Genomic DNA, 23062 nt, shown 5'->3' on the forward strand with positions numbered 1-23062 from the left:
GGATAGTTAACATAGCAATGGAACGATCCAAGGGACAATGGACACAAATAGAGAAGTGATTGCAACAGTGTATAGGAAACCAGACACCCCGGCACCAGCGGGGTTCGAAAACAAAGCACCTGAAGGCCCGCCCAGTAGCCGAGGGACAGCTTCAGTATTGGGGGGATTCAAACAAATCGATTGGGAAGAGACCCAATCGATTCCCAGCAGGTAAAGGATCCGCCCAAAAGGGCGCGAAGCCCTAGGACCTATAAAAGACAGGTCCCAAACTCAGTTCGTTCTTCTTGTCCAGCCCTCCTCTCTTGACCAGCCCTCTCGACCAGCCTTTTACCGAAGCAGACCATGACCGGGAGAGAGGAGAGGTTTGGGACAGCAGCCGCCAGGAAGTAAGTGTCTCACAATGATCGCTACCAGAGATAGACACTCCTGACCCCTTTTTAACCCGTACCAACCTGAAGTCTGCGGACCAGTGCAGAGCAAGAGGCCTTGTCCCCTGATCCGGCAGTTCCCTTTAAGGTAAGTATTGGTTTATCTAGTGGTAGGAATAGTTTAGTCATCTTAGCGTGTGCATGAGTAGATTATAATTGTATTATGATAAACTCATTTGTTTGACTTACTAATTGGTGTATGGTTTATTGCTTTGAACTTGACCTTGAAACTTGTGGCGGTATCTTAATGATACCTGGCGACTCCAGAGCTAAGTAACGAAACAGAGCCAAATTGAGTGTTAAGCACACTCACCAAGAACGAGCAACAAAACGTTGCATTTATTCAATCATTTATCGTATGTGAACAAATATAATTTGTTCTCAAAAGAAATTAGGAAAATACAGGCCTCCAAAGTCCATCTTTGCAGTGTTGGTATGTTTGTGAGTGACCTTTGGTGCTCACCCTGACAGTCTGAAAGCATATGAAGGGTCAAAAGGAGATCATTGCATTCTATTAGCAAGGCCCCTCACCATTAGAGGTGCATCTCTTGCACCAACCAGAATAAATGGGTTTCCTGGTCGAGAAGACAACGCCATGACACCGCCTGGCCCTCCAGGTTGCTCCCACATCTGTTGATTGGTATCCTTCACATACTGCATCAGAACACTGGCAAAATGCCAGCATAGAGAATACCCAGCCTTGGAGTCCCCTCCCCGGCTACGCCCTTTTGTGGGGTAGTAGTCTCAAATAAGACTTCTAAAACTGTGGGAAGTCCAGACCCCAAATATTCAGTTTACAGCCCAATTTGCAGCCTGTGCTGTCCTCTTGCCAGCGTTTATAATAATACAGTATCATACAGAAAGACAACAGATATCTGGCCTCATAGCCAGTAAGGAAATCTGGGCAGTTCTCAAGTACACTTGGCTTTCACTTTCACTAAAAACCTACAATCATAAATTGAACTAGATTCTAGTTAATTGGCAGAAGTGTTACTTTCAGTTTATGCCAATTAATCGATCAGTGACTGCAACAGAATTTCCATATAATGACGAAACATACAACTTGCATTTATGTATTAGTTAGATTTTCTTTTCGCAACGTACCATGGAGTTATGCGTATGTTATTTAAATGGTTAAAAAGTTTGTAGAGAACATGAAAGGGTAGAAGGATCTGACAAGGGAATGAAGGAAGATCATAATGTGCTAAAATGGAGGTATGACAAACAGGCTTTGTAAGTGGATTGAAACAGGAACAAAGATTAAAAGGCAAATTTACTATTCAAACATCGTACTTCTTGGGAGCAAAAACACGGCATTCAATGTCTGCATTGTCGAAAAATATCTTTGTGTAAACACACTAGATTCAGATTAATTGTGTTTATTGTAGAAAAATAGGCAGTACAAGTAACAACAATTTGTGAGGACAGAATGTGGTCAATTATATTATAGGAAATGGCTTGGTGTTTTCAAATTATGCATGAAGTGTATTGCAGTACAGTGGTTTTCACAGCACCGGGTAGAGTTAACACTTTTGTGAGTTGGGGGCTGTGGTTATACATTGCATGCTTGCAAAGTTGTAACACTGCGGAATGTAGCAAAATAGTTCTCAACAATTATCTCCACATTCTATATTTGGAATAAATAGAGGGGCTCAACAGGGAGGGGCAGGAAATTAACAACAAGCAGTCTTTCAAAAGAAATAAAAATGGTGCCAGCCTTTATGAAAGCTAATTCTCAATGTGCATCTTTCACCTTGTAAAGATTGTTTCAGTTAAAATGCCTGCCTGTGTGGCTGCTACACAGAGAAATGTGAAAGCAGGAAACAGAACATGTGGCCAAACACTCCAACCTGCCTTTTTAAATGGGTGGCAAGGTGGTGGCAATACAGAGGGTAGCACAGCTGACTTGTTATTGTCAAACGCACCACCAGTCCTATGGTGTATGCTAACTGCAGGAAGCAGGTTGAAGAATTATCAAGAGAGGCTGTTGACTGATCCACAGCCTGCATAGTCACTGCTGGGCAACAATGCTCCTGTTTGTAAATGAGAATGAGGTGTGAACAATCGGCCAGCCTCTGGCAAATGTATCACTCCCATTTCTTCTTCCAAAAGACACCCCATAAATAACAGGTGGCTCCCACTGCTGAATATCATGGATATAACATCAGGCAATGACATTGGCCACAAGGGCACTTCCATAAACTAATCGAACTAAGGGGGGAAAAAAGTAAAATAAAGAATTCAAAAGTAACTGCAACATGTCCTAGTCCTAGCCCAAGCCCATTCTACAACCCCCCCACCCCGCCCCAAGTGGCCCATTTCAAACAGTCAGGCACTGATTCAGCACAACACCAGGATACTGCGATGACAATGCAATAATGGACTCAATCAAATTACCACAGAGCCCCTCAAAGACTGGTCATCGCAGGCTGACTCAATTCACAGACAAAGGTGTTTTTCCCTGAAAGCAAGATTGCAACTGTACCTCTGTAAATAATTTTCCAATTTATTATCCCAGCATCATAATGACGGGTAAATGATTGGAGCCGCAAGATCTGTATTAGCTTTAATTTAGAAAGAGCTATCTAGGATTTGAGCAAGAATCTGATGGTGAGATTCATTGAATACAGTCCATGACCAGTGTAAATTATTGCAGATTGATATTAGATATCAATAGGATATTAGATTGGCCATTCTCTTTTAAACTCGCTATTGTTTTTTGAGTTTTAGAGATATTTAATGCAAAGAAAATACTGAGTTTTCTTCTCTGAATTTACCCAGATTTTCCTAAGATTCAATTCCCCTGCACTCATTTTCCCTTCTTTTTAAAAACACCACAACTAGAAAGAGAAAAATGGGACATTAAATGGGCTAATGATCCTAAAAGTTATGACCTATTGTTGAGCTACAATGAATACCTGCTTTACTTTGTGAATCACTGGATTAAATCTAACCTGGAAATAAGTGACTGGGCTAACGGAGGTAAAAAGTGTTGCATTACCCTATTAGCAAAAGTGTTCCATTACTCTATCAGCCCTGTTTAGCATCAACAATTAATTCAGAAAAATATTAGTATTCTCAAACATTTAAAGCCCTTTCATTATTCGGCAGATTAATGGTACTCACAATGCACCCAAGAGTTAAACTATATTCTTCTTGATGGATAAACTTTGGAAAATCTTTAGTTCTGGTAAGTTCGACATTTCACAATAAATTTGCATCTATTACCACAAACATTTAAGACTCTTTGAACCACCATATGCTCGGAATTAAACTGTATAGCCTTTCTAATTATAAACACTTAACACTAGGGGGCACTGTTACACAATCTTTCTTAACATGCAAATACAGATGGTGGTGTGAATGTGGACAGCAAAACCTCAGCAAAACTAAGTCACTAAGACTAATTGCATAATGTGCAGTGCAGGCATCTGTTTATAACAGTAACCGAGTGTTACGCACAAAAATCGGTTTGCTGTGCACATGGACCGCTGAAAACACATTGCATTTTGTCCAATTCGATCCATGGATGTAATAATCAACATTTCTCCAGTCCTAGTTTTGCCAAGAAGCAAGTAAATTAAGATAACTTGATTATTTATTTGAGAACACGCAAAAATAGAACAGGAAACAAATGTTGATAATTATTCTTGACTGATGAAGATAATGCATTTGCAAAACTGAATCATCATAACTGTTGGAGATATTCCTCTGCAATCTTTAGCTCCAAGACATGAAAAGACAGGGAGGGAAGGAATAAAAAATAAGTTAAAAATAGTAGTTCTTAACTCCATTACCAAGCCATAATTATGGTATTTGAATTCTTGGAAGACTATAGTAGGCACTATTATTGAAACCCCTTATGTACGTATGTTTGGCAGCAATATTTAAATATATTCTGTAAAAAAAGCATTTTTTACCAAATACATAGGTGTCATTGAAAATCCAACAAAACATTTGAAACAATCATGAGGAATGACTTTAAAAAGAAATATTTACACAAACCTCGGGCTTCTGATGTGGCTGACGATCACAGTGTCAAGAATTTACATATTCCATGGGAAGTTAAATGAGGGCATATGGATAATGTCCTTTATAATTAGGGTTAAACTTCAAACAAGCCTTTTGCTGAGTTTTGGACAAGTCTTCAGATAAGAGTTTAAAAATAAACTTAAAAAAATAACTTTGAGACTTGAACATCAATGTTGAACATTCCACAATAGTGAAAAAAAACATTGTACAAAAACATTTGATATTTTACTAATTTCGTGAATTTGGCCTGCATTTATTTTTCCCACAAGAAAGAATCATCATTTAGTAGCAAAGCCAGCTTTTCATTAAATGGCCGATAGAAATCCTCGAGAATCCTTCTAGTTTCTGGCAACATAGGTCCAAGGCTTTTGTCTTTGGGACGCCTGGTATTTGACGCAGGATTGTTTATGATGGCTGCCTCCTGGCGCTCCGTCAAATTTCCTGTTGAGAAGTAGCAGGATAGCTTTAGGGAAAGATATCTAACAATAGCACAGCAAATTTAAACCTTTCCTTTTAAATTTGGCACCCTTTTTCTTTCCTCTTTGTGAGTTGGCCTTCTATTTTTGCTCCTCATCCTGCCATAAATTAAAATTAGACGAAATTGGCTTTTGCACCAGCAAATTGAGGCTGAAAATGGGGGAAGGTAGACGACTTTCTTCTGCGTTAAATATCATGGCTCTGTGCAGTTACTAGAGTGTAATTGCTTAAATACCTGGATGCTCATCAGCATTCAGTGACCTAAATTACTAATGATTTAAAACGTACCCTGTCAAAGGCTGTGATCTGAAGCATAGACTGCCCGTGCTTAATAAAGTGTTCCGTTTTTTAAAAATAGAGAGGCATTAGGTTACCGATTAAGCTTTGCACTCATTCCTATCTGCACTTGTAACCTCTTCAGTAACTTGGTTAATCTGACGATCAGGAAAGAGGTATTTGGGAGTTGACCAGAAAAAAACCTGCCAATCAGCTTCAACTTCCAACTGAAAAGCAGGTCAACGAAAGGCTGCTATTTCTGTGAGCCAGTTTAACAAAACATTGGTTTTTTTCCTGGAGCCAGTGGAATTTATTGTGAAGAGGACGCAAAAGGGTAAGGGGCTTGAGACTGGAAAGCACGTCATAAAGACAAAATTATCATTTGAACCACTTGTAAATCTAGTCGGACTTATTGAGGCCATTAATGTCTAGCATCAATTATCTACAACGTTTCTTTGCTTGTCTGATGTGGAGATGCTGGCGTTGGACTGGGGTGAGTACAGTAAGAAGTCTTACAACCCCAGGTTAAAGTCCAACAGGTGTGTTTTGAATCACTAGCTTTTGGAGTGCAGCTCCTTCCTCAGGTGAATTTAAGGAGGGGAAGTATTTCAAAAAGAGGCCCTCAAGTTGAGGCATTTACAAAGCTGATTTAAAACCCAGTGCTGTCAATCATAAGCCAGCATGGTTTATTCCGGTCCATCATTAAATTTAGATGAGATACCTTTCTTTTATATTATGAAATATTTTCTTATACTATTAAAATACCATTGAATTAGATATATTGCTATTCATTCGTCCATGCAAACCAGCTTTGACTGCATACCAGCTGTTGGGATACTGAGGTCACATTCCCTGACGACACAACCATGAAGAAGAGTAAATATAAACAGAAACTAAACAATTATGCAGCATGGATATCCCAGAATGTGCCGTTCTTCCCTTCCTGTAACCCGGATCTGGATTCTCCGCCCGCCACACCGCATTTCTGCCCCCACCCCTTGGCGGGATTCTCCTTTACGCCGACCGGTCAATGGGGCGTCCCATTGTGGGGCAGTCCCATGCCGTCGGCAAACCCCTGGGCGTTGGCAAAACGGAGAATCCCGGCGCCATAGAATCCCGCCCCCTATCTTTGGAATACTGTTAGGGACTGGATTTATACCAAGATTTCTAGAAATTGTTTTGGTAAGGAGTTGAATGTATCAATACTGGACAATCGACATCCGCTTGTGACCACGGAGTGATTGGCCACATAAAGGGCTATTCCTGTTCAAAGTCACAGAAAAGGGCTCTTTTTACCCAGATCCGGGTGGAATTTTGATGAAAAGGCGTAGGTAAATGTTAGAGGAGTAGTTTACTCCTGGAATGGTATGTCTTCTGATCACCGAACCCAGCAGAAAACAGTGAGAGGGTTGGCTGGAAAATTGAAACAATCTTGTGCTTCACAGACAGTCTCTTCCAGCATGCAGGTGGGGGAGGGGCAAGCTGATGAATTTTATCAAGGAGGAATTCCATAAACAGAGGAAAGAAATGCAAGAGGATCATGCAAAGGCCGTTGCAGAAGCTGTGGCAGCCCTGAAGAGTACTTTGGAGCAGATGGAGAGGTGTTTAGGAGTGCAGGGGTCACAGGTTCAGGAGATTGAAGGAGTGATATCGGACCACAAGCGATCGTGTGGTGGCTCTGGAGGCGGAGGTGGGGCTCCTTGGAGACCGTTGTAAAACGCTGAGGGCAAAGGTTGAGGAGCAGGAGGATACCTCGAGAAGACAGAACCTGCGAATAGTGGGCCTGCCTGAAGGAGTGGAAGGCGTGAGTGCCATGAGGTACGTCTCAAGGATGCTGGCGTGGTTGGTGGCAGAAGAGGTGCTGGATAAGGCACCTGAAGTGGACCGAGCGCATAGGTCTCCGAGGCAAAAGCCGAAAGCTGGGGAGCCGCTCCGGGCGGTGATTGTGAGACTCCATAAATTTGTGGAGAAATAGAAAATTCTACGATGGGCCAGGAAGAAGCGTAGCTGCGACTGGGAGGGAAATAACATCCAGATTTATCAGGACATCGGAGCCGAGTTGGAAAAACGGCGGACAGGTTTCAACAAGGCCAAGGCGGTGCTGTACCGGCGGCAGATCAGGTTTGGGGTGCTCTACCCGGCACAATTATGGGTCACGTTCGGAGGCCGGGAGTATTATTTCGAGACCCCAGAAGTGGCCGAAGTTTTCATTAAGGAGCATACATTGAGGGAGAACTGAGTGGACAATGTTTGGGAACTGGGGTGCTGGCACTATGTAATGGTCGGGTGCATGTTTGAAGTGGATGTAAGGATTGGGGGATTTTCGCTTTTTTTGTTGGGGGGGTGGGGGGGGGGGTTCTGTTCAATGTTGAGATTGTAAGGAGTTGTAGGGATGAAAAGTTTATGTGGGAATGGATGTTCCCGTCCCCCCTCCTATTTTATGGGACTGTTTGTGTTTAGCATCTGTTTGTTTGCTTTTGGAGAAGGCTAACTGGAGTTCAGGAGAAGTCCTTGTTTGGGTGGGGGAGGGTAAGGCCAGCAGGAGGTCGCCTTCTTTGAGCTGAGGAGTGTGTGTGTGTGGGGGGGGGGGGGGGGGGGGGGGGGGGGGGGGGGCGGCGGGCGGGAAGAGGTTATTAGGATGTGCCTTTGGGCAGGGACAGCCGCGCTAGCAGGTTATGCTGGTGAACGGAAGTGAGGTGGTGGGGGAGAAGGCCAAGAGGGGTGTCCGGGGAGAGGCGGGAAAGGGGAGGTGGGGGGGAAGAAGGGGAAGGGGAAAAGTAGGGGGGGGAGGAGGTTCTGCGACGTGGCAGGGGGTGAGAGATGACATGGTCATGGGCAAAGAAAGGGAGGAGGCCATCTGGGATGGGCTAGGTACAGAGTGAAATTAAAGGGGCAGGAATTAAGTGGGGAAGATGACGGACGGTAGAGGGGATTGGAGGCCCAAGCCTCCGGTAAGGTTGGTAACGTGGAACATCCGGGGGCTGAATGGGCCAGTTAAAAGGGTGTTCGCGCACCTCAGGAGCTTGAAAGCTGGGGTTATCTTTTTGCAGGAGATACACCTCCGTGTGAAGGACCAAGTTAGGTTAAGGAAGGGGTGGATCGGGCAGGTTTTTCACTCGGGGTTTTATTTGAATTCGAGGGGTGTGCCGATTTTAATGAGCAAAAAAATGGGATTCGTGAGTGTGAAGGAGGTGAGGGATCTAGGTGGGAGATATGTGATTGTGAGTGGGGTATTGGAAGGGGCACCGGTAGTGTTGGTAAATGTGTATGCCCCAAATTGGGATGATGTGGGTTTTATGAGGAAGTTGCTGGCAGCAATCCTGGGGGGGGGGGGGTTATGGAGAGGATGGGTATGGTGGATCCATGGCACTTTCAGAACCCAGGGGGAGGGGAGTTTGGGGTGGAGGGGGCAGAGTATGTAGGGATAGTTATCTCGGAACATGCACCCCACTGGCTGGATATTCGGTTCAGTACGGGATGAGAGCAGAGGCCGGGGTGGAGGTTTGACTCGGGGTTGTTGGCGGATGGAAGTTTTTGTGATAAGGTGCGGTTGGCGATTAGGGATTATGTGAAGTTCAATCAGAATGGGAAAGTGTCGGTGGGATCTTTTGGGAAACACTGAAGGCAGTGGTCCGGGGGCAAATGATCACATTTACGGTTTGTGCGAATAAGGAAAGGAAGGCGGACCATGACCGTCGAGTGAGCGAGATAGTGGAGGTGGACAGGGAATTTTGGAGGGTGCCCACCGTGGAGGGATTGGCGAGGAGGAAAAAGTTGCAGGGGCAATTTGACAGGCTGACAACAGGGAGGGTGGTAGGGCAACTGCGTAGGGCAAGAGGGGTGCAATACGAGTATGGGGAGAAGGCGAGCCGCATGCTGGCACACCAGCTGCGGAGGCAGGCTGCGTCCAGGGAAATATTGAAGAACCGGACTGGGGCTGGGGATGTGGTGTCAGAGCCAGGGAAGATCATTGAGGCATTTAGAGAGTATTAACAGGGACTTTATGAGGCAGACCCAGGAGGAGAGGAGGGGGACATGGGGTGGTTTCTGGACAAGCTGGAATTTCCCCAGGTGGAGGAAGCAAAGAGCAGGCATTGTTTGAGCCCCTAGGGCTGAGGGAGGTCTGGATAGTATCAGGGGTATGAAGCTGGGGAAGGCCCCTGGGCCGGATGGGTACGGACCTGGCACCATATCTGTTGGGGGTGTTTAATGAAGCACTGGAGAAGGGGGAGTTGCCGGAGATGATGAAGCAGGCAGTAATCACACTAATCCTAAAAAAAGGGAAGGATCCGATGGAATGTGGGTCGTGTAGACCCATATCACTATTGAACATGGATGTGAAAGTATTGGCTAAGTTGTTGGCGGGAAGGATGGATGATTGCATCCAGGGGGTGGTTGCAGAAGATCAAACAGGCTTTGTGAAGGGCAGGCAGCTCGCGAGTAATATAAGACGGCTGTTGAGTGTGGTGATTAATCCGTTGAGAGCTCTGGTACTGGAGGTGGTGGTGTCCATGGACGCGGAGAAAGCATTTGATCGGGTGGAGTAGCGGTACTTGTTCGAAGTTTTGGGAAGGTTTGGGTTTGCGCCGTGATTTGTGGCATCGGTGCGATTGCGGCATGTGGTGCCAAGAGCGAGGGTGAGGACGAATGATATGAGCTCACGAAGCTTTGACTTACAGAGGGGTACGAGGCAGGGGTGCCCGCTGTCGCCACTGCTGATGGTGCTGGCCATAGAGCTATTGGCGATGGCTCTCAGGAGGTTGGCAGAGTGGCAGGGGATAATGAGGGGACAGAGGGAGCATCGGGTGTCGCTTTATGCCGATGACCTCTTGCTGTACGTTTCGGATCCATTGGGAGAGTATGGGAAGGATTCTGGGCCTGTTGGGGAGGTTTGGAGGGTTCTCGGGATACAAGTTGAATGTAGGGAAAAACGAGGTATTCTCGGTGAATGAGCTGGGACAGCAGGCTAATTAGGGGGGAATGCCATTTACAGTAGCGAGAGATAGGTTTAGGTACTTGGGGATTCAGGTAGAGAGGGAATGGACGGGGCTTCATAAGTGGAACTTAACAAAGCTGGTGGAGGAGGCCAGGGAGGATCTTAACAGGTGGAATATACTGCACTTAACGTTGGCCGGGAGGGTCCAAGTGGTGTAAATCAATATTCTGCCGAGGTTCTTGTTTATCTTTCAGGTTCTCCCGATCTTTATAGCAAAGACCTTTTTTCGGAAAGTGGACACAATCATATCTGACTTTGTATGGGCGGGGAAGGTGCCGAGGGTGGGGAGGACCCTGCTACAGAGGCAGAGGCAGCGGGGGGGGTTGGCATTGCCAAACTTGCTTTATGATAATTGGGCAGCGAATGTGGACAAGGTGAGGCGGTGGTGGGAAGTAGAAGGGGTAGAGTGGGTTCGGATGGAGGAGGAATCTTGTATGGGGTCTAGTTTGAGGGCTATGGTGACGGCAGCATTGCCAATGGCTCCGATAGGTATTCAGGGAGCCCAGTGGTGCAGTCCATAGTGAAGATATGGAATCAACTGAGGAGGCATTTTAGGGTGGAAGGGATGTCGGTGCTAACGCCCCTGTGCGCGAATCATGGGTTTGAGCCGGGGGGGATGGATGGTGTATACGGGAGGTGGAGGGAAGTAAGACTGGTCAAGGTGAGGGATTTGTATTTGGAGGAAGTGTTCGCCAGTCTGGAGGAGCTAAGGGAGAGGGTAGAGCTGCCATGGGGTAGTGAGTTCAGGTATCTACAGGTTCGGGACTTTGTACAAAAGGTCTGGAAGGGATTCCCTAGATTGCCGGGATATATCCTGCTGGAGCGACTGCTGCTTCTGGATGTGGAAGGGGAGGGAAGAATTTGGGATATATATAAGTGGCTAGGGGAGCAGGGAGGCGAGCGGGTGGTGAAGATCAAGGAGAAATGGGAAGCGGTGTTGGGAACGGAGATCAGTTGAGGAGTATGGAGTGAGGCACTGCGTAGGGTAAACGGAACCTCCTCTTGTGCAAGGATGAGCCTGATACAGTTTAAGTTGGTGTGCTGGGTGCATATGACTCGGGTGTGAATGAGTGGGTTCTTTCGGGGGGTAGCAGATGAGTGTGAGAGGTGTGGGCGGGGGCCAGCGAATCATGCGCACATGTTTTAGGGTTGTGAAAAATTGGGAAGATTCTGGGCGGGAGTGTTCGCGATCTTAGCCAGGATAGTGGAGGAGGGAGTGGACCCGGACCCTTTGGTGGTGATATTTGGGGTTTCAGAGAAGCCGGAGCTCATGGAGAGGAGGAAGGCCGATGTCTTGGCCTTCGCTTCTCTGATTGCACAGTGACGAATTTTGCTGGAGCGGCGGTCGGCATCGCCACCGGGGGTAACAGCATGTTTGGGTGACCTGTATGACTTCCTGCGGTTAGAGAAGATAAAGTATGAGTTAAGGGGCTCAGCAGGGGAGTTTGGGAAAAGGTGGGGGATGTTTGTGACTGTGTTTGAGGAGCTGTTCGTCGTCGGGGGGTGGGTGATGGGGAGGGGGGGTGAAAAAGGAGAAAAATCTGTCAAACTGTATAGTTGATTGTTGGGAAGAATATTTCCCGGGGTGTTTATTTGCTGTAACCTACTTTGATGCAAGTTTGAATAAAAGGCGTTTTAAAAAAATCAATACTGGACATTATAAAAGTAGCGTGCCACTCAGCTCATTGAGCCTGTTCTGCCTTTCAGTTTACCCGTGTTTTAGAAGAATATAAGACAGGGGAAACGTATTGTGACTGCGGCCGGGAAGTAAAATTAAACAAGCATGTGTCTTGAAAACAAAGCCCTTCTTTCCCAGATTGCCCGCAGCATTAGCGGGACAACCTGAAAGGATTGACAATCCTGACAACGGCATAGGTCTGGACTTTTAAAGCAACTGTCTGAAGCAAAAGCTTTGTTACAATATGTGAAATTATATGGGAAAGGTTGTCTTGGAGGAAATGGGCTGAAGAACGGCCCTCAGCCAGGAGGGCCTCGAAAAGGCAAATAGATATTGAGGCAAATAGATTCCCATACCGGCTGAGGTCATTTATGAAGGCCACGCCTTCTCAAACTTTGCCCTTCACCTGAGGTATGGTGATTTTCAGGTTAAATCACCACCAATTAGCTCTCCTCAAAGGAGAAAGCACCCTATGGCCACCGGGACTATGTCGACAACTTACTTTATTTACTAGATATAAAGGATATCTAGGATGTTATTTTCACTTCAGATTCAAGAAAGATTAGCACCAGTTCCTAACTATTTAGAAGCAATTTAATCGGGGGTTGAAATCCACACTCATTGTGTCCAAACTGACTTCAATTTGAGTTTTTGCAGAATTAATCTTAAGTATTGAATATGCTGATCCTCAGAGTTCTCAACAATGTATTTTATGAAGCATACTGCTGTTAACTAATGTGCTCTGGAATGATATTTTTTTAAACAAATGCCTTTCGCATTGAAATGCAGCTTAATCTGAAAACATACCCAAGCTTAAGAATTCAAAGACTCTCTGCATACTCTTTTTCAAATTAGCGGCGTGTTCTTCCAGTTGGAGAATGAGGAATTGGTTTTTGTTATAAACTGCATACCAGTCCCACAAAAAAACTGCATACAACCCAATTTGCAATCTCGCCTAAAAAGAAAAAGAAAGACAACATAAGTTTAGCAATTCTACCCTCGTTCATCTGATTCTTTTGCAGCCAATCGCTTTATGTAAAATAGTTGGCCAATAGTACAGAATATTTTTTAAGGATTCTGATCGGTTGGTCCCTTTGAATTACAAGGTAAGCATTTTGTAAGATCAGTGACACAACACCAGTGCACTGCCCCACTGCACAACAGATGAAGGGAGGGCCGTTCCTCTGAAACTCCCATTCCAGGAGTTCCCCGTGGAGAAAATACAGGAGGAAGGAATACGACAACAAGGGAAAATTGTGGCGTTTTCCAATCCCCCAGCAGAAATCCTAATGAAACGTTGTGAATTTACCTTATTTCTTCAGGATTCTAGTGATCTTCTGTTGAAGTTATTGTGCGAGGTCAGGAAAAAGCCCGACAGAAACTTTGGGTGGAGCAAGCCTGTCAAACCATGCCACCCTTAAAAAAAAGCTACTGTCGACCATTTGGAAAGAAATAATGAGAAGAGGTCAAAGAGGAGTTAATCTAACTGTCTTATTGGTCAGGGAAGAGTGCGGTTAACATCAAGGTTTGACATCAGGCACTGTAAAAGAAATAAATCGGGCACTTGGCCCCATGTTGTTAACTGCTTTCTTTAAAGAAAACATGCATCATAAACATACAGTATAAGTGGAATATAGGATGTCCTTCATCTGATCCCAGAAACCTGGATGAAAACCCAGGAAAAGGCAGGTGACACCAAGTAGGGAGGGAGGATTGAGGACAGGTCAGAATGTTCAAAGTTCTCAAACCCTGGCAAAAATAACGTATATCTGACAATTGAGATACAAGAATAATTAGCAGAGAAGTGGCGATCACAGTAAGAAAGCATTAGAATGATTACAGAAATGAATTAAAGAAAGATTAGAAACTGTATGTGAGAAAAGGATTGCTGGTTGGCCTATCTTGAATCCTGTCCAACCGTGTTAAAGAAATTCTCATGGAACCTCTATAGGACCGGTAGTCGGTTTTGGATAGACTAAATGGGTGAGACGCTATTACTATCCCAGTGCAGACGCCAACAGTGGTTAGGATACTGGACCAAAATCCCGATATTTTAGTTTATTTGAAAGGCTGTGCGGAAAGAATGATTCACTCCAGGAGTCATTGCATGAAGAAATAGGGCTTTGGTAATTTTAAAACAAATCTTTATTTTGACTACAATATTAAACTTCTAAACTTCACACTCAAAATAAACAGCTTACAATTTACACCTTAAACACTACTACTCAATTTCCCATTAAACAACACAAAAAGAAACATACAGCTCTCAATCTATCTTTCTGTGGAAGAATTGTACACTCACTGTCAGGCAGATCAGAATTCAACTCGTCTCTCCACAGCTTTCTCCCAAAAAAAACTGGGCAGGATTCTCTCAACCCGCGCCGGTTCGGAGAATCGCCAGGCCGGGCACGATTCACGAGACACCGCCCCGACGCCGGTCTGCCGATTCTCTGGTGACCCGGGATGGGCCGGGTGGCTGCCATGAAAGCCCAAGTCCTGCCGGCGCCGTTCATATCTGGTCTTACCTGGCGAGACTTCGGCGTCCATCCTGTCGGGAGTGGCCTGGTTTGGGGGGGGGGGGTCCGACCCCGGGGTGGGCCTCCACCATGGCCTGGCCCGCGATCGGGCCTATCGATCGGCGGGCCGGCCTCTCCTGGTGGGGACCTCTTTTGCTCGCGCCGGTCCCTGTAGCCCTACAGCACCGGTGGTAACTCTCAGGTTTTCATGACGGCGTCAACACTCTGCCGTTAGAAGGGAGAATGCTGCCACTGTCTTTCTCCACAGCTTTCTTCAAAAAGACAATGGGCGGGGTTCTCCTATCCGGGGGCTAAGTGTTGGCGCCTTCTCAAACGCCGGAGCGTTTTACGACGGCGTCAACTGGCCCCTAGGATCAGCGGCCCTGCGCTGCACAGGGGGCCAGCACGGCACTGGGGAGCCTCATGCTGCTCCAGCTGCTGATACGGGTGGCAGCACGGGCGGTGCAGGCCCGCGCATGCACGCCATGGCCGGCGCGAGTTCGCGAACATAGGCCTCCACCGAGCTAAGCCACCTGCTGATTGGTAGGCCCCGATCATGGGCCAGGCCACCATGGAGGCCCCCTCGGAGTCGGAACGCCCCTCCCCCCACCAGTCCGTCCCCCCGAGCCAGAACGCCGAGGACCCGCCAGGTAGGACCAAACAAGAACGACGCCGGCGGGACTCGGCCGAACTGGACGAGCATTCGGCCCATTTTGCGGGGAGAATCGGCAGACCAGCGTTGGAGCAGCGTTGTGTGACTCGGCATGGGGTCGGAGAACCCCGCCCAACCTCTCTCCACATCTTTCTCCAACATGGCAACCTGTCTCCACACCTTTCTCCAAAACCGCCTCTCTCCACAGCTCATTAAATGTCTCTCTGGATTCTTTGGCTCCACGCAGCAAGGACCTCATCTCCCCAAGCTGAAAAACAAATGATCTTTGCAGGCAAAGAGCATTAACACCCCAGGGACTTCCCCAGCCAAACCACAGTTAATTAGCCTCGACTGAAAAACACTGGCGGGATTCTCCGACCCCCCGCCGGGTCGGAGAATCGGCAGTGAGAGTGGCGTGAATCCCGCCCCCGCCGGCTGCCGAATTCTCTGGCGCCGGAGATTCGGTGAGGGCGGGAATTGCGCCGCGCGGGTCGGCAGACGCTCGCAGCGCCCCCCCCCCCCCCCCCGGCGATTCTCTGACCCGCGATGGACCGAAGTCCCGCTCTTTCTATGCAGGTACCGGTGGCGTAAATTGTACTAGATCCCTTACTGGCGGGACCTGGCGTCGCGGGTGGGCTCCGGGGTCCTGGGGGGGTGGGGGGCGCAGGGCAATTTGGCCCTGGGAGGTGCCCCCACGGTGGCCTGGCCCGTGATCGGGGCCCACTAATCCGCGGGCAGGCCTGTGCCGTGGGGGCACTCTTTCCCTCGGCGCCGGCCGTGTAAGCCTCCGCGAAGGCCGGCGCGAAGATGAACCCATCCCCCTGCACATGCGTGGAGATGACATCAGCAGCCGGCCCCGGCTGGGGTGGCGCCAAAGGCCTTCCATGCCGGCCGGCGGGGCACAAACCACTCCGCCGCCGGCCCAGCCCCTGAAGGTATGGAAGATTCTGCACCTTTGGGGCGGCCTGATGCCGGAGTGGTTCACGCCACTCTGTCCCGCCCCGCATTTCTTTGCCAATTTCAACTTCTAGCTGCTAAAAACATCCCGGCCCTGCAAAGGTATTATTTTTTTTAAAAACATGACCATTGCAGTCAGACACACTCTAACCCTAGGCTTTTAACCATGCCCAATACATTTAATGCAATATTCCAATAGTCTTCCAGTCGTCACAACGCCTTGAAGGGAAAGATCTTCTGGATTGAACAGTATAGCTACAAATTCGATACTTACAGACTGTTTTTTCTCTCAACACTAACTCTGTGTCCCTCGAAAGGAGGAAATAAGATTGATCCATATTAAAGAGAAACTAGGCAACTGTTCCCTCCAACAATATAAGATGGCCCTAACTTCCTCGGAGTGGCAAATTGCCACTCAGTAGAAATTTAATTCTGCTTAAAATGGAAAGTGTTTGTATCACCCGACCCTCCTAACTTTAGGCTGGGTGAGACTGAAGAAGCGAAGCGCGTCTACGGCTTCAGTGGTGAAGTGCAAATTATGCAAGTTATGGTAAATTGTAAGTGTGGAACCTAATACACTTGAAGGTGCAGTATATTTTATTTTGGAATTACCTTGCAGTCAAAACTGTAGTATTGGCAAATAATAGTCTCAGGCTATGGTTTCCTCTGGTAATCAAATGCAGATTGCCATTCAAAAAGCTTGCAGTGGTTATGTTACCATAATCCAGCTGTTTAAACATATTTACGTATTAACTATATGAAATGGCTATGGGTATCGATACCTCTAAAAGCAGACACCATTTGGAAGGGGTTGAAGAATCAAAGTTAAGGAAGGTTACCAAGGAATGAATACTACGGTTTAAATTTTATTTTGTGGTTCAAATTAGAATGATCAAACAAAGCCACAAAATGTTTTATACAAACATGGGATTTTCTGCGCAACCTGGCGTGTGTTTCGCGATGGAGGCGGCCTGCCAATGGCCGACGGCAGGATCTTCTGCTTCTGCCGCATATTTCCTCGCCCTGGGAAACCAATGGAGGGGGGTGTGCCATCGGCGAGGCGGGACTGGAAGACCCCGCCATCGTGAATGGCCAGCAGGTTCTGGCTGCTGTGTTTGCACATTCAATCTATATGCCGCAATTTCTAGGATTAAGTAATTTAGATAAAGAAATTTTGTTTGAAAAATGAAAGACAGTATAGCACTCTTTTTACCACAGCGAGACTATAGATTTGCTGGAAAAAAGTAAATTCCAGCAGGCTGTTCCCAACATCCTGCACTTTAACTCCAATCCCTCCAGGCAGATGCAAGTATGATGATTGTTACGTTCCTCACTGGATGACCTCGAGGGACACTGGCTAAGCTTCTTTGAGGATATTTAATTAATTTTGAATATGTTTTCAAATAATTAATGCGTTGAAATGTAAGGTGAAGACATATAGCTCCTTTACAGGCCAAGTAAAAGCAAATCGACAACAACTGATGGCATTTGAAATCATCTACAGTTGGAAAAATTCTACAGGGAGAAAAAAAGTAACCTAACAGAAGTTAATGGGGAGCAGAAAATTCTGTGCATCAATTGTACTGAGTTATAGACAAGACTTCAAGTGTAGTGAAGGTAGAACTTGAACTCATCACTACAGATACGGCAAATTAGCTGGTGTTTTAATGGCCCCTTTTATGGGATGCCAATACGCTTGTTAACCTAACATGTAAAGTAGTGGCTGCTGGTGAATGCAGCGCACTCTCAATTTTCCACAGTTAGTCTCCAGGTTTTTAAGGCAAAATAGAACCAGCTTTATTCATTGCAATCCATCTGTGAGAGGCAGTTGTGGAGTTAATGGAGAGCATTACATGTCGGATCTTATCCCCCAACCTAAGTAAACAAATATGCACTTTACTGCATGAGATACTGGAAGTTAATCGGCAGGAACAGAAACTGGAATCTTGTCCTCGAAACAAAGATGTCCTTCCAGTCAGACAGCCAAGCCCAAACCTGTTACCTCAAGCTCATAAGCAATGAGTCAAGAGAATGCCTGAGGCTGGGCCAATTGGCCAACTGGTTCAAGGCACATATTGATATATGCTGGTACTCAATGTTGACGCTGTAGGTACTAAACTATGCCAAGGTTTTTAGTGTCAAAAAAACAAATAAGTCAACATGGCATTTTTATTTTAACATATTCAGAAAATGTTTGATGTATTGTTTGAAAAATCCACTGAAGGTATAAAAAGCCATTGTTTTGTCAAGAGGATTTTTACACCACTGTATATATGTTTTATTTAGGACCCTTAATAGCCAGAGAAGACTTACATTGGGCTGGATTCTAATACGTGTCCTAGAAGTAGAAAGTGTATTTTAACGCACTGTGTCACTACATCTTCTAAAACTCTTTAAACTGTTTCAGCTGGTTATTATTCTCTTGTCATCATACATACCTGCTAAAGAATATTTGTAAAGGAAAATAAATATGATTAGAAATCAAAACAAATGGCTAAAAAAATAACTCTAGTGGTTTTGCAAATCCTGCCTTGCCTTCAATCTGGTTATCCTTGAATTATAGTATGAAACACCACAGAAGATTCAGGAACAAAAGGTGCAGCACAGGTAGCATAGTGGCTAGCACTGTGGCGTCACAATGTCAGGGTCCCAGTTTCGATTCCCCGCGGGGTCACTGTCTGCGGAGTCAGCACGTTCTCCCGTGTCGGTGTGGGTTTCCTCCGGGTGCTCCGGTTTCCTCCCACAGTTTAAAGACGTGCAGCTTAGGTGGATTGCTCATGCTAAATTGCCCTTAGTGTCCAAAAAGGTTAGGAGGGGTTACTGGGTTAGGGGGGTGGGGTGGAAGTGAGGGCTTAAGTGGGTCGGTGCAGAGTCGATAGGCCGAATGGCCTCCTTCTGCACTGTATGTTCTATGTTCTATGAAAGGGCTGGATTGCACATTATGGCTTAGCACACTTTTAGGCAATGGCTTTTTGAGTCTGATGGGCTGACATTTCCTCCTAGAATTACATATTAGGCTCTTAAGTGACCTGACTTTTTGCAGTGTTAACCCAGTTCCTAATGGGTATGTGTCTACAGCACTAGTCTGCAAATAGTATAATATATAGAACAGAATAAGACTTTACTGTCCATGCAAAAGTGGACATTTGTCTTTGGCTTCACCTCCAGCATAATATTCCTTGACACCAAATCGATAGACTCTGAGCTGATGACAACTGTCAAACAGAGGTGTCACACTGATACAGTAAAGAGGTCTCCTGAAAGGCTTAAACACGCTGCAGATAGATTTACATTTCATCTCTTCATTCTATACAGGAGTACATGGTGTTGATAATTGATACCAAAAAGGTTCTATGTACCAGTGCACATTCATCACTTTAAGAGCATGTGGTTTGCAGTGCACATCTAAATTTTGAAAAACAAATGTTTAATATGCCACTACGAGAGTCAAAAATGTTAAATTTAATTTGGTTCTTTGCCAATATAAATAGGTTCATGAATGATGGCAGAAAAAGAGAAATGGAGACTTTGTGATGGCATAAAGTATAAGTTTGCCTGCCAAATATTTAGCCTCCAATTTTTCAAAAGTGTCAACGAGCATTTGTACATCAGAATCATTCAGTTTGGATGATGCTCACACTACAGTTTCAGCCTTGATCATTTACAGGTGAGCACAAGTGTGTTGATAATTTTGTTCATGACAGAGCTGCACTGTGTGCTGGAGACCCAGAGCTAATCATTAGAACAAAAGAACAAAGAACAATACAGCACAGGAACAGGCCCATTCGGCCCTTCAAGCCTGTACCGGTCATGATATTAACATTGGCCAAAGCCCCCAGCACTTCCTTGTGCCGTATCCCTCAATACCCATCCTATCCATGTGTTTATCAAGATGCCTTTTGAACGCCGTTGATGTATCTGGTTCCACAACCTCTCCTGACAACGCGTTCCAGGCACTCACCACCCTCTGTGTAAAAAACGTGCCTCGCACATCTCCTCTAAACCTTGCCCCACGGACCTTAAACCTGTGCCCCCTGATGACTGGGAAATATTGCCTGTCCACCCACTCTATCTATGCTCCTCATAATAGTTGCGGTTATGCAGAGGGGAGGGGCGAGGGAAGTAGTAATCTGGCTACGCTATCTATCTCCCCTTACCTTCTTTGGGACCTGCAGCCAGGAGAGATTTTCACATTCATGGTGTTGCTCATGCTGCCTGACGTTGGCTCTTTTACAGAGCCAATTGGATGCCAGGCGGGGCACTAATACCGAAGAGATATCCAGAAAGTGTTTTGAAGACAGGTCACTCGATTTGAACCGTTAGACGGGATTTTACACACCATTAGCTGGAGGGAAGATCTTCTGGTCCTGCCGTTGTCAACGGGGTTTCCCATTGAATGCATCCTTCACCCCGGCACCCCATGGCAAGGGGTGCACCGTCGGTGGGATGACCCCTCCGGCGTGAGCAGCCGGAAAACTCCAGCCGTTGACTCTTTCTCGCCACAGATGCAGCCTAGCCAGCTGACATTTCCCAGACCTTCTTTTATTAATCCAGTAAGGAGACTTGGATACAATTCCGTTCAATTTGATGTGGGCACATGCATATAGTTTAATTGCTAATATATAAATCAAGGAGAAAATGGTTTAAAGTATGTGTGATAAAACTGAAGAAAAGCCATAAAATACTTTTAATTAGTGGCTATTTCACACAATAACGTAAAGTTAGAAAACATTTTGTAACTAGTGATGTTGAATGTGCAGAACTGACAAGACATTATAAATTACAAGGTCACTACTGTACTGTAAAAACCGGCAAAGCCGGTTTCTTTCCTGAGTGGTGATGATTATGTTGCATGGGTTTCGCCCCCACAACCCAAATATGTGCAGGGTAGATGGATTGGCCACACTAAATTGTCACTTAATTGAAAAAAGAATTGGGTACTCTAAATTTAAAAAAAACGCATTATCCTTGGCCATCAAGTACTGGGGTGAGACTGAAAACCAGAGCTTCGAGGACAGAGACAGGGTGCTACGTACTGCCACTCCCCTCCTTCCTGAGCATAGAGCCTCAAAATGAATGCAGAGAAAAATGGCTGAGATAACTTGTTGAGTATCATGTTTGCTAAAAACTTGTTGCATGTCATGGACTTAAAACTATTAAGGATAATGATAATACTATGGCAATCTAATTAATCACTCATTACCTATAATGAGAAACATTTATTATCTCCAATTTGCTAAGCTATGTGCCCGTTCAAAACTTCTCTCAGTTTATATTGTCATATGGTCAGATCTTGATCATGTCAAATGCAATGAAAGCGTGAATTGTTCCAATTTCTAACCAACAAGCTTAGAATTGCAACGTCCCTGCTAAATATGGCAATTAATATGAATGACAAGCAGCAATGGGGCTTATGCACTGGGAGAGATTCTTCTTCTTCTGCAATTCTCTGCCCGAAGGCAGGTCCAACCCAGAGTGTCATGATCACTGCCTCAGGTAGAGCAAGGAGGCACGTCTCGAATCCACTCCAGCCGGAACGGGGATCGAACCCGTGCTATTGGCTCCAATCTGATTCATACTGGCCACAAAGCCAACGGTGTCCAAGTTGCTGTGACAACATACACTTTTACATGCTGTAGCTCGGAGCCATAGTGATGGTAAAGGTTCCAACATTCTTTTCATCATGTTGCTAACAAGGAATCTCTCCTGCTGTAATTGCCTGCCAGTGGACGCATCTGCAGTTCAGCCGCATTATGAATACACATTTCCTTGACCATTAAGACCTGGATTGGGACATGAACCAAGAGCTCCTGGTTCAAAGACAGGGCAGCTAACCATTGCACCACAATATCTCCCGTGAAGCAAAATAAAAATATCCAATGGTATTATTCCCAGAATAGTCCAAAATAATGCTATTTTATTAATTCACATCTAGTTTGTCAGACATGACTGTCATGACTGTTTATATGACTGTCACTGAAAGGTACTTACAGGCATGGCAGAGTTCACAGTGCAGTTGTACACACAGGATCTGAGGGAAGAGTGCATCAAACATCCATCGAATATTTGCAGCGAATCTTTTACTTTTTCATGAAAATCCTCGACAGATTTGTTAGCGCTTATGAAGTACAAGTAATCAGAATACAGCCTAAAAAAGTGTGAATATATCATTATCATCCAAGTGCATAAAATGAGTGACTTACTCTCAGCAAAATAAAAAGCACACCATTTTTTTTTACAAGAGCTAATCTTTTTTCATGTCACTGCTTTTCTTTGACATGGGGACGTTTTTGGATCACAAATGTTTTTCTCCGGTCACAATAATCTATTTTAGTGGTTTCAGAAGTGGATTGATAAACTTCGCAGATTTCAAACATTAGCCTCCAATTTCAAAGCAGAGGTTGGTTCTCTTGACATCGTCATTGTGATCCATTGGCATCTCATTTAAGCCCCGTCAGCACTTTGTGGATTCAGATTGAGAAACAAAATTGAACTTTGACTATGAGTGCTGTCTTTAAAATTGCATAACAACCACAAGCAGCATCCTTTTCTACATATTCACTGGTTGCTTGAATAGATTCAAGATGTGCTAAAGACTTGAGAGGAGCTTAACATGAAGGGATCTTGATTCTGGCAACTGAACTTACAGAGTTAAGTAGCTGAGCAGCATAATGGCTGAAAAAGGACAAGCGACTGGATATTAATAATTTTCCTATCCTTTCAGACTTGGTTGCCCAAAGCTCTAGAATGCACCACTTTAAACAAAAAACTTGAGGTAAAGGATTAATGATTAATGATGAGTGACAGAGAGGGACTTTAAAATTCATCATAACCCTTTACAACTCTTTGACTTTAAGGGTAAGGCTTTAAACCTATGGTCAAGTTTTAAACTGATGTCCCCTTCCTTACTCCAAAAAGTTTTAAACTTGGATGTTTCAGCATTTAAAGTAAAGAAATCAAACAGCATACACAAGGAGGAAATTCTCATTACATCCACACATCGGCACTTACACACTAGTGTGTGTGTAACATGTGTGCACACTCACAGTT

The 23062-nt window shown here is 45.3% G+C and overlaps 1 protein-coding gene across 2 annotated transcripts in view; it reads right to left on the reverse strand.

The window, feature by feature from the left end:
- Positions 1–1791: 1791 nt before the first annotated feature.
- Positions 1792–23062, reverse strand: part of LOC119979496 (carbohydrate sulfotransferase 15-like) — a 77496-nt gene continuing 56225 nt past the window's right edge. For both annotated transcript variants that reach the window (XM_038821795.1, XM_038821796.1), the window contains 3 exons: positions 22004–22160; positions 12695–12842; positions 1792–4901 (listed from right to left, as the gene is read on the reverse strand). In XM_038821795.1, the coding sequence (XP_038677723.1) occupies positions 4714–4901; positions 12695–12842; positions 22004–22160 (493 nt within the window). In that variant the 3' untranslated portion in view covers positions 1792–4713. The remainder of the gene's footprint in view (positions 4902–12694; positions 12843–22003; positions 22161–23062) is intronic.

The sequence above is a fragment of the Scyliorhinus canicula genome, chromosome 16 (genome assembly GCF_902713615.1).
Source record: "Scyliorhinus canicula chromosome 16, sScyCan1.1, whole genome shotgun sequence".
NCBI classification, from domain to species: Eukaryota; Metazoa; Chordata; class Chondrichthyes; order Carcharhiniformes; family Scyliorhinidae; genus Scyliorhinus; species Scyliorhinus canicula.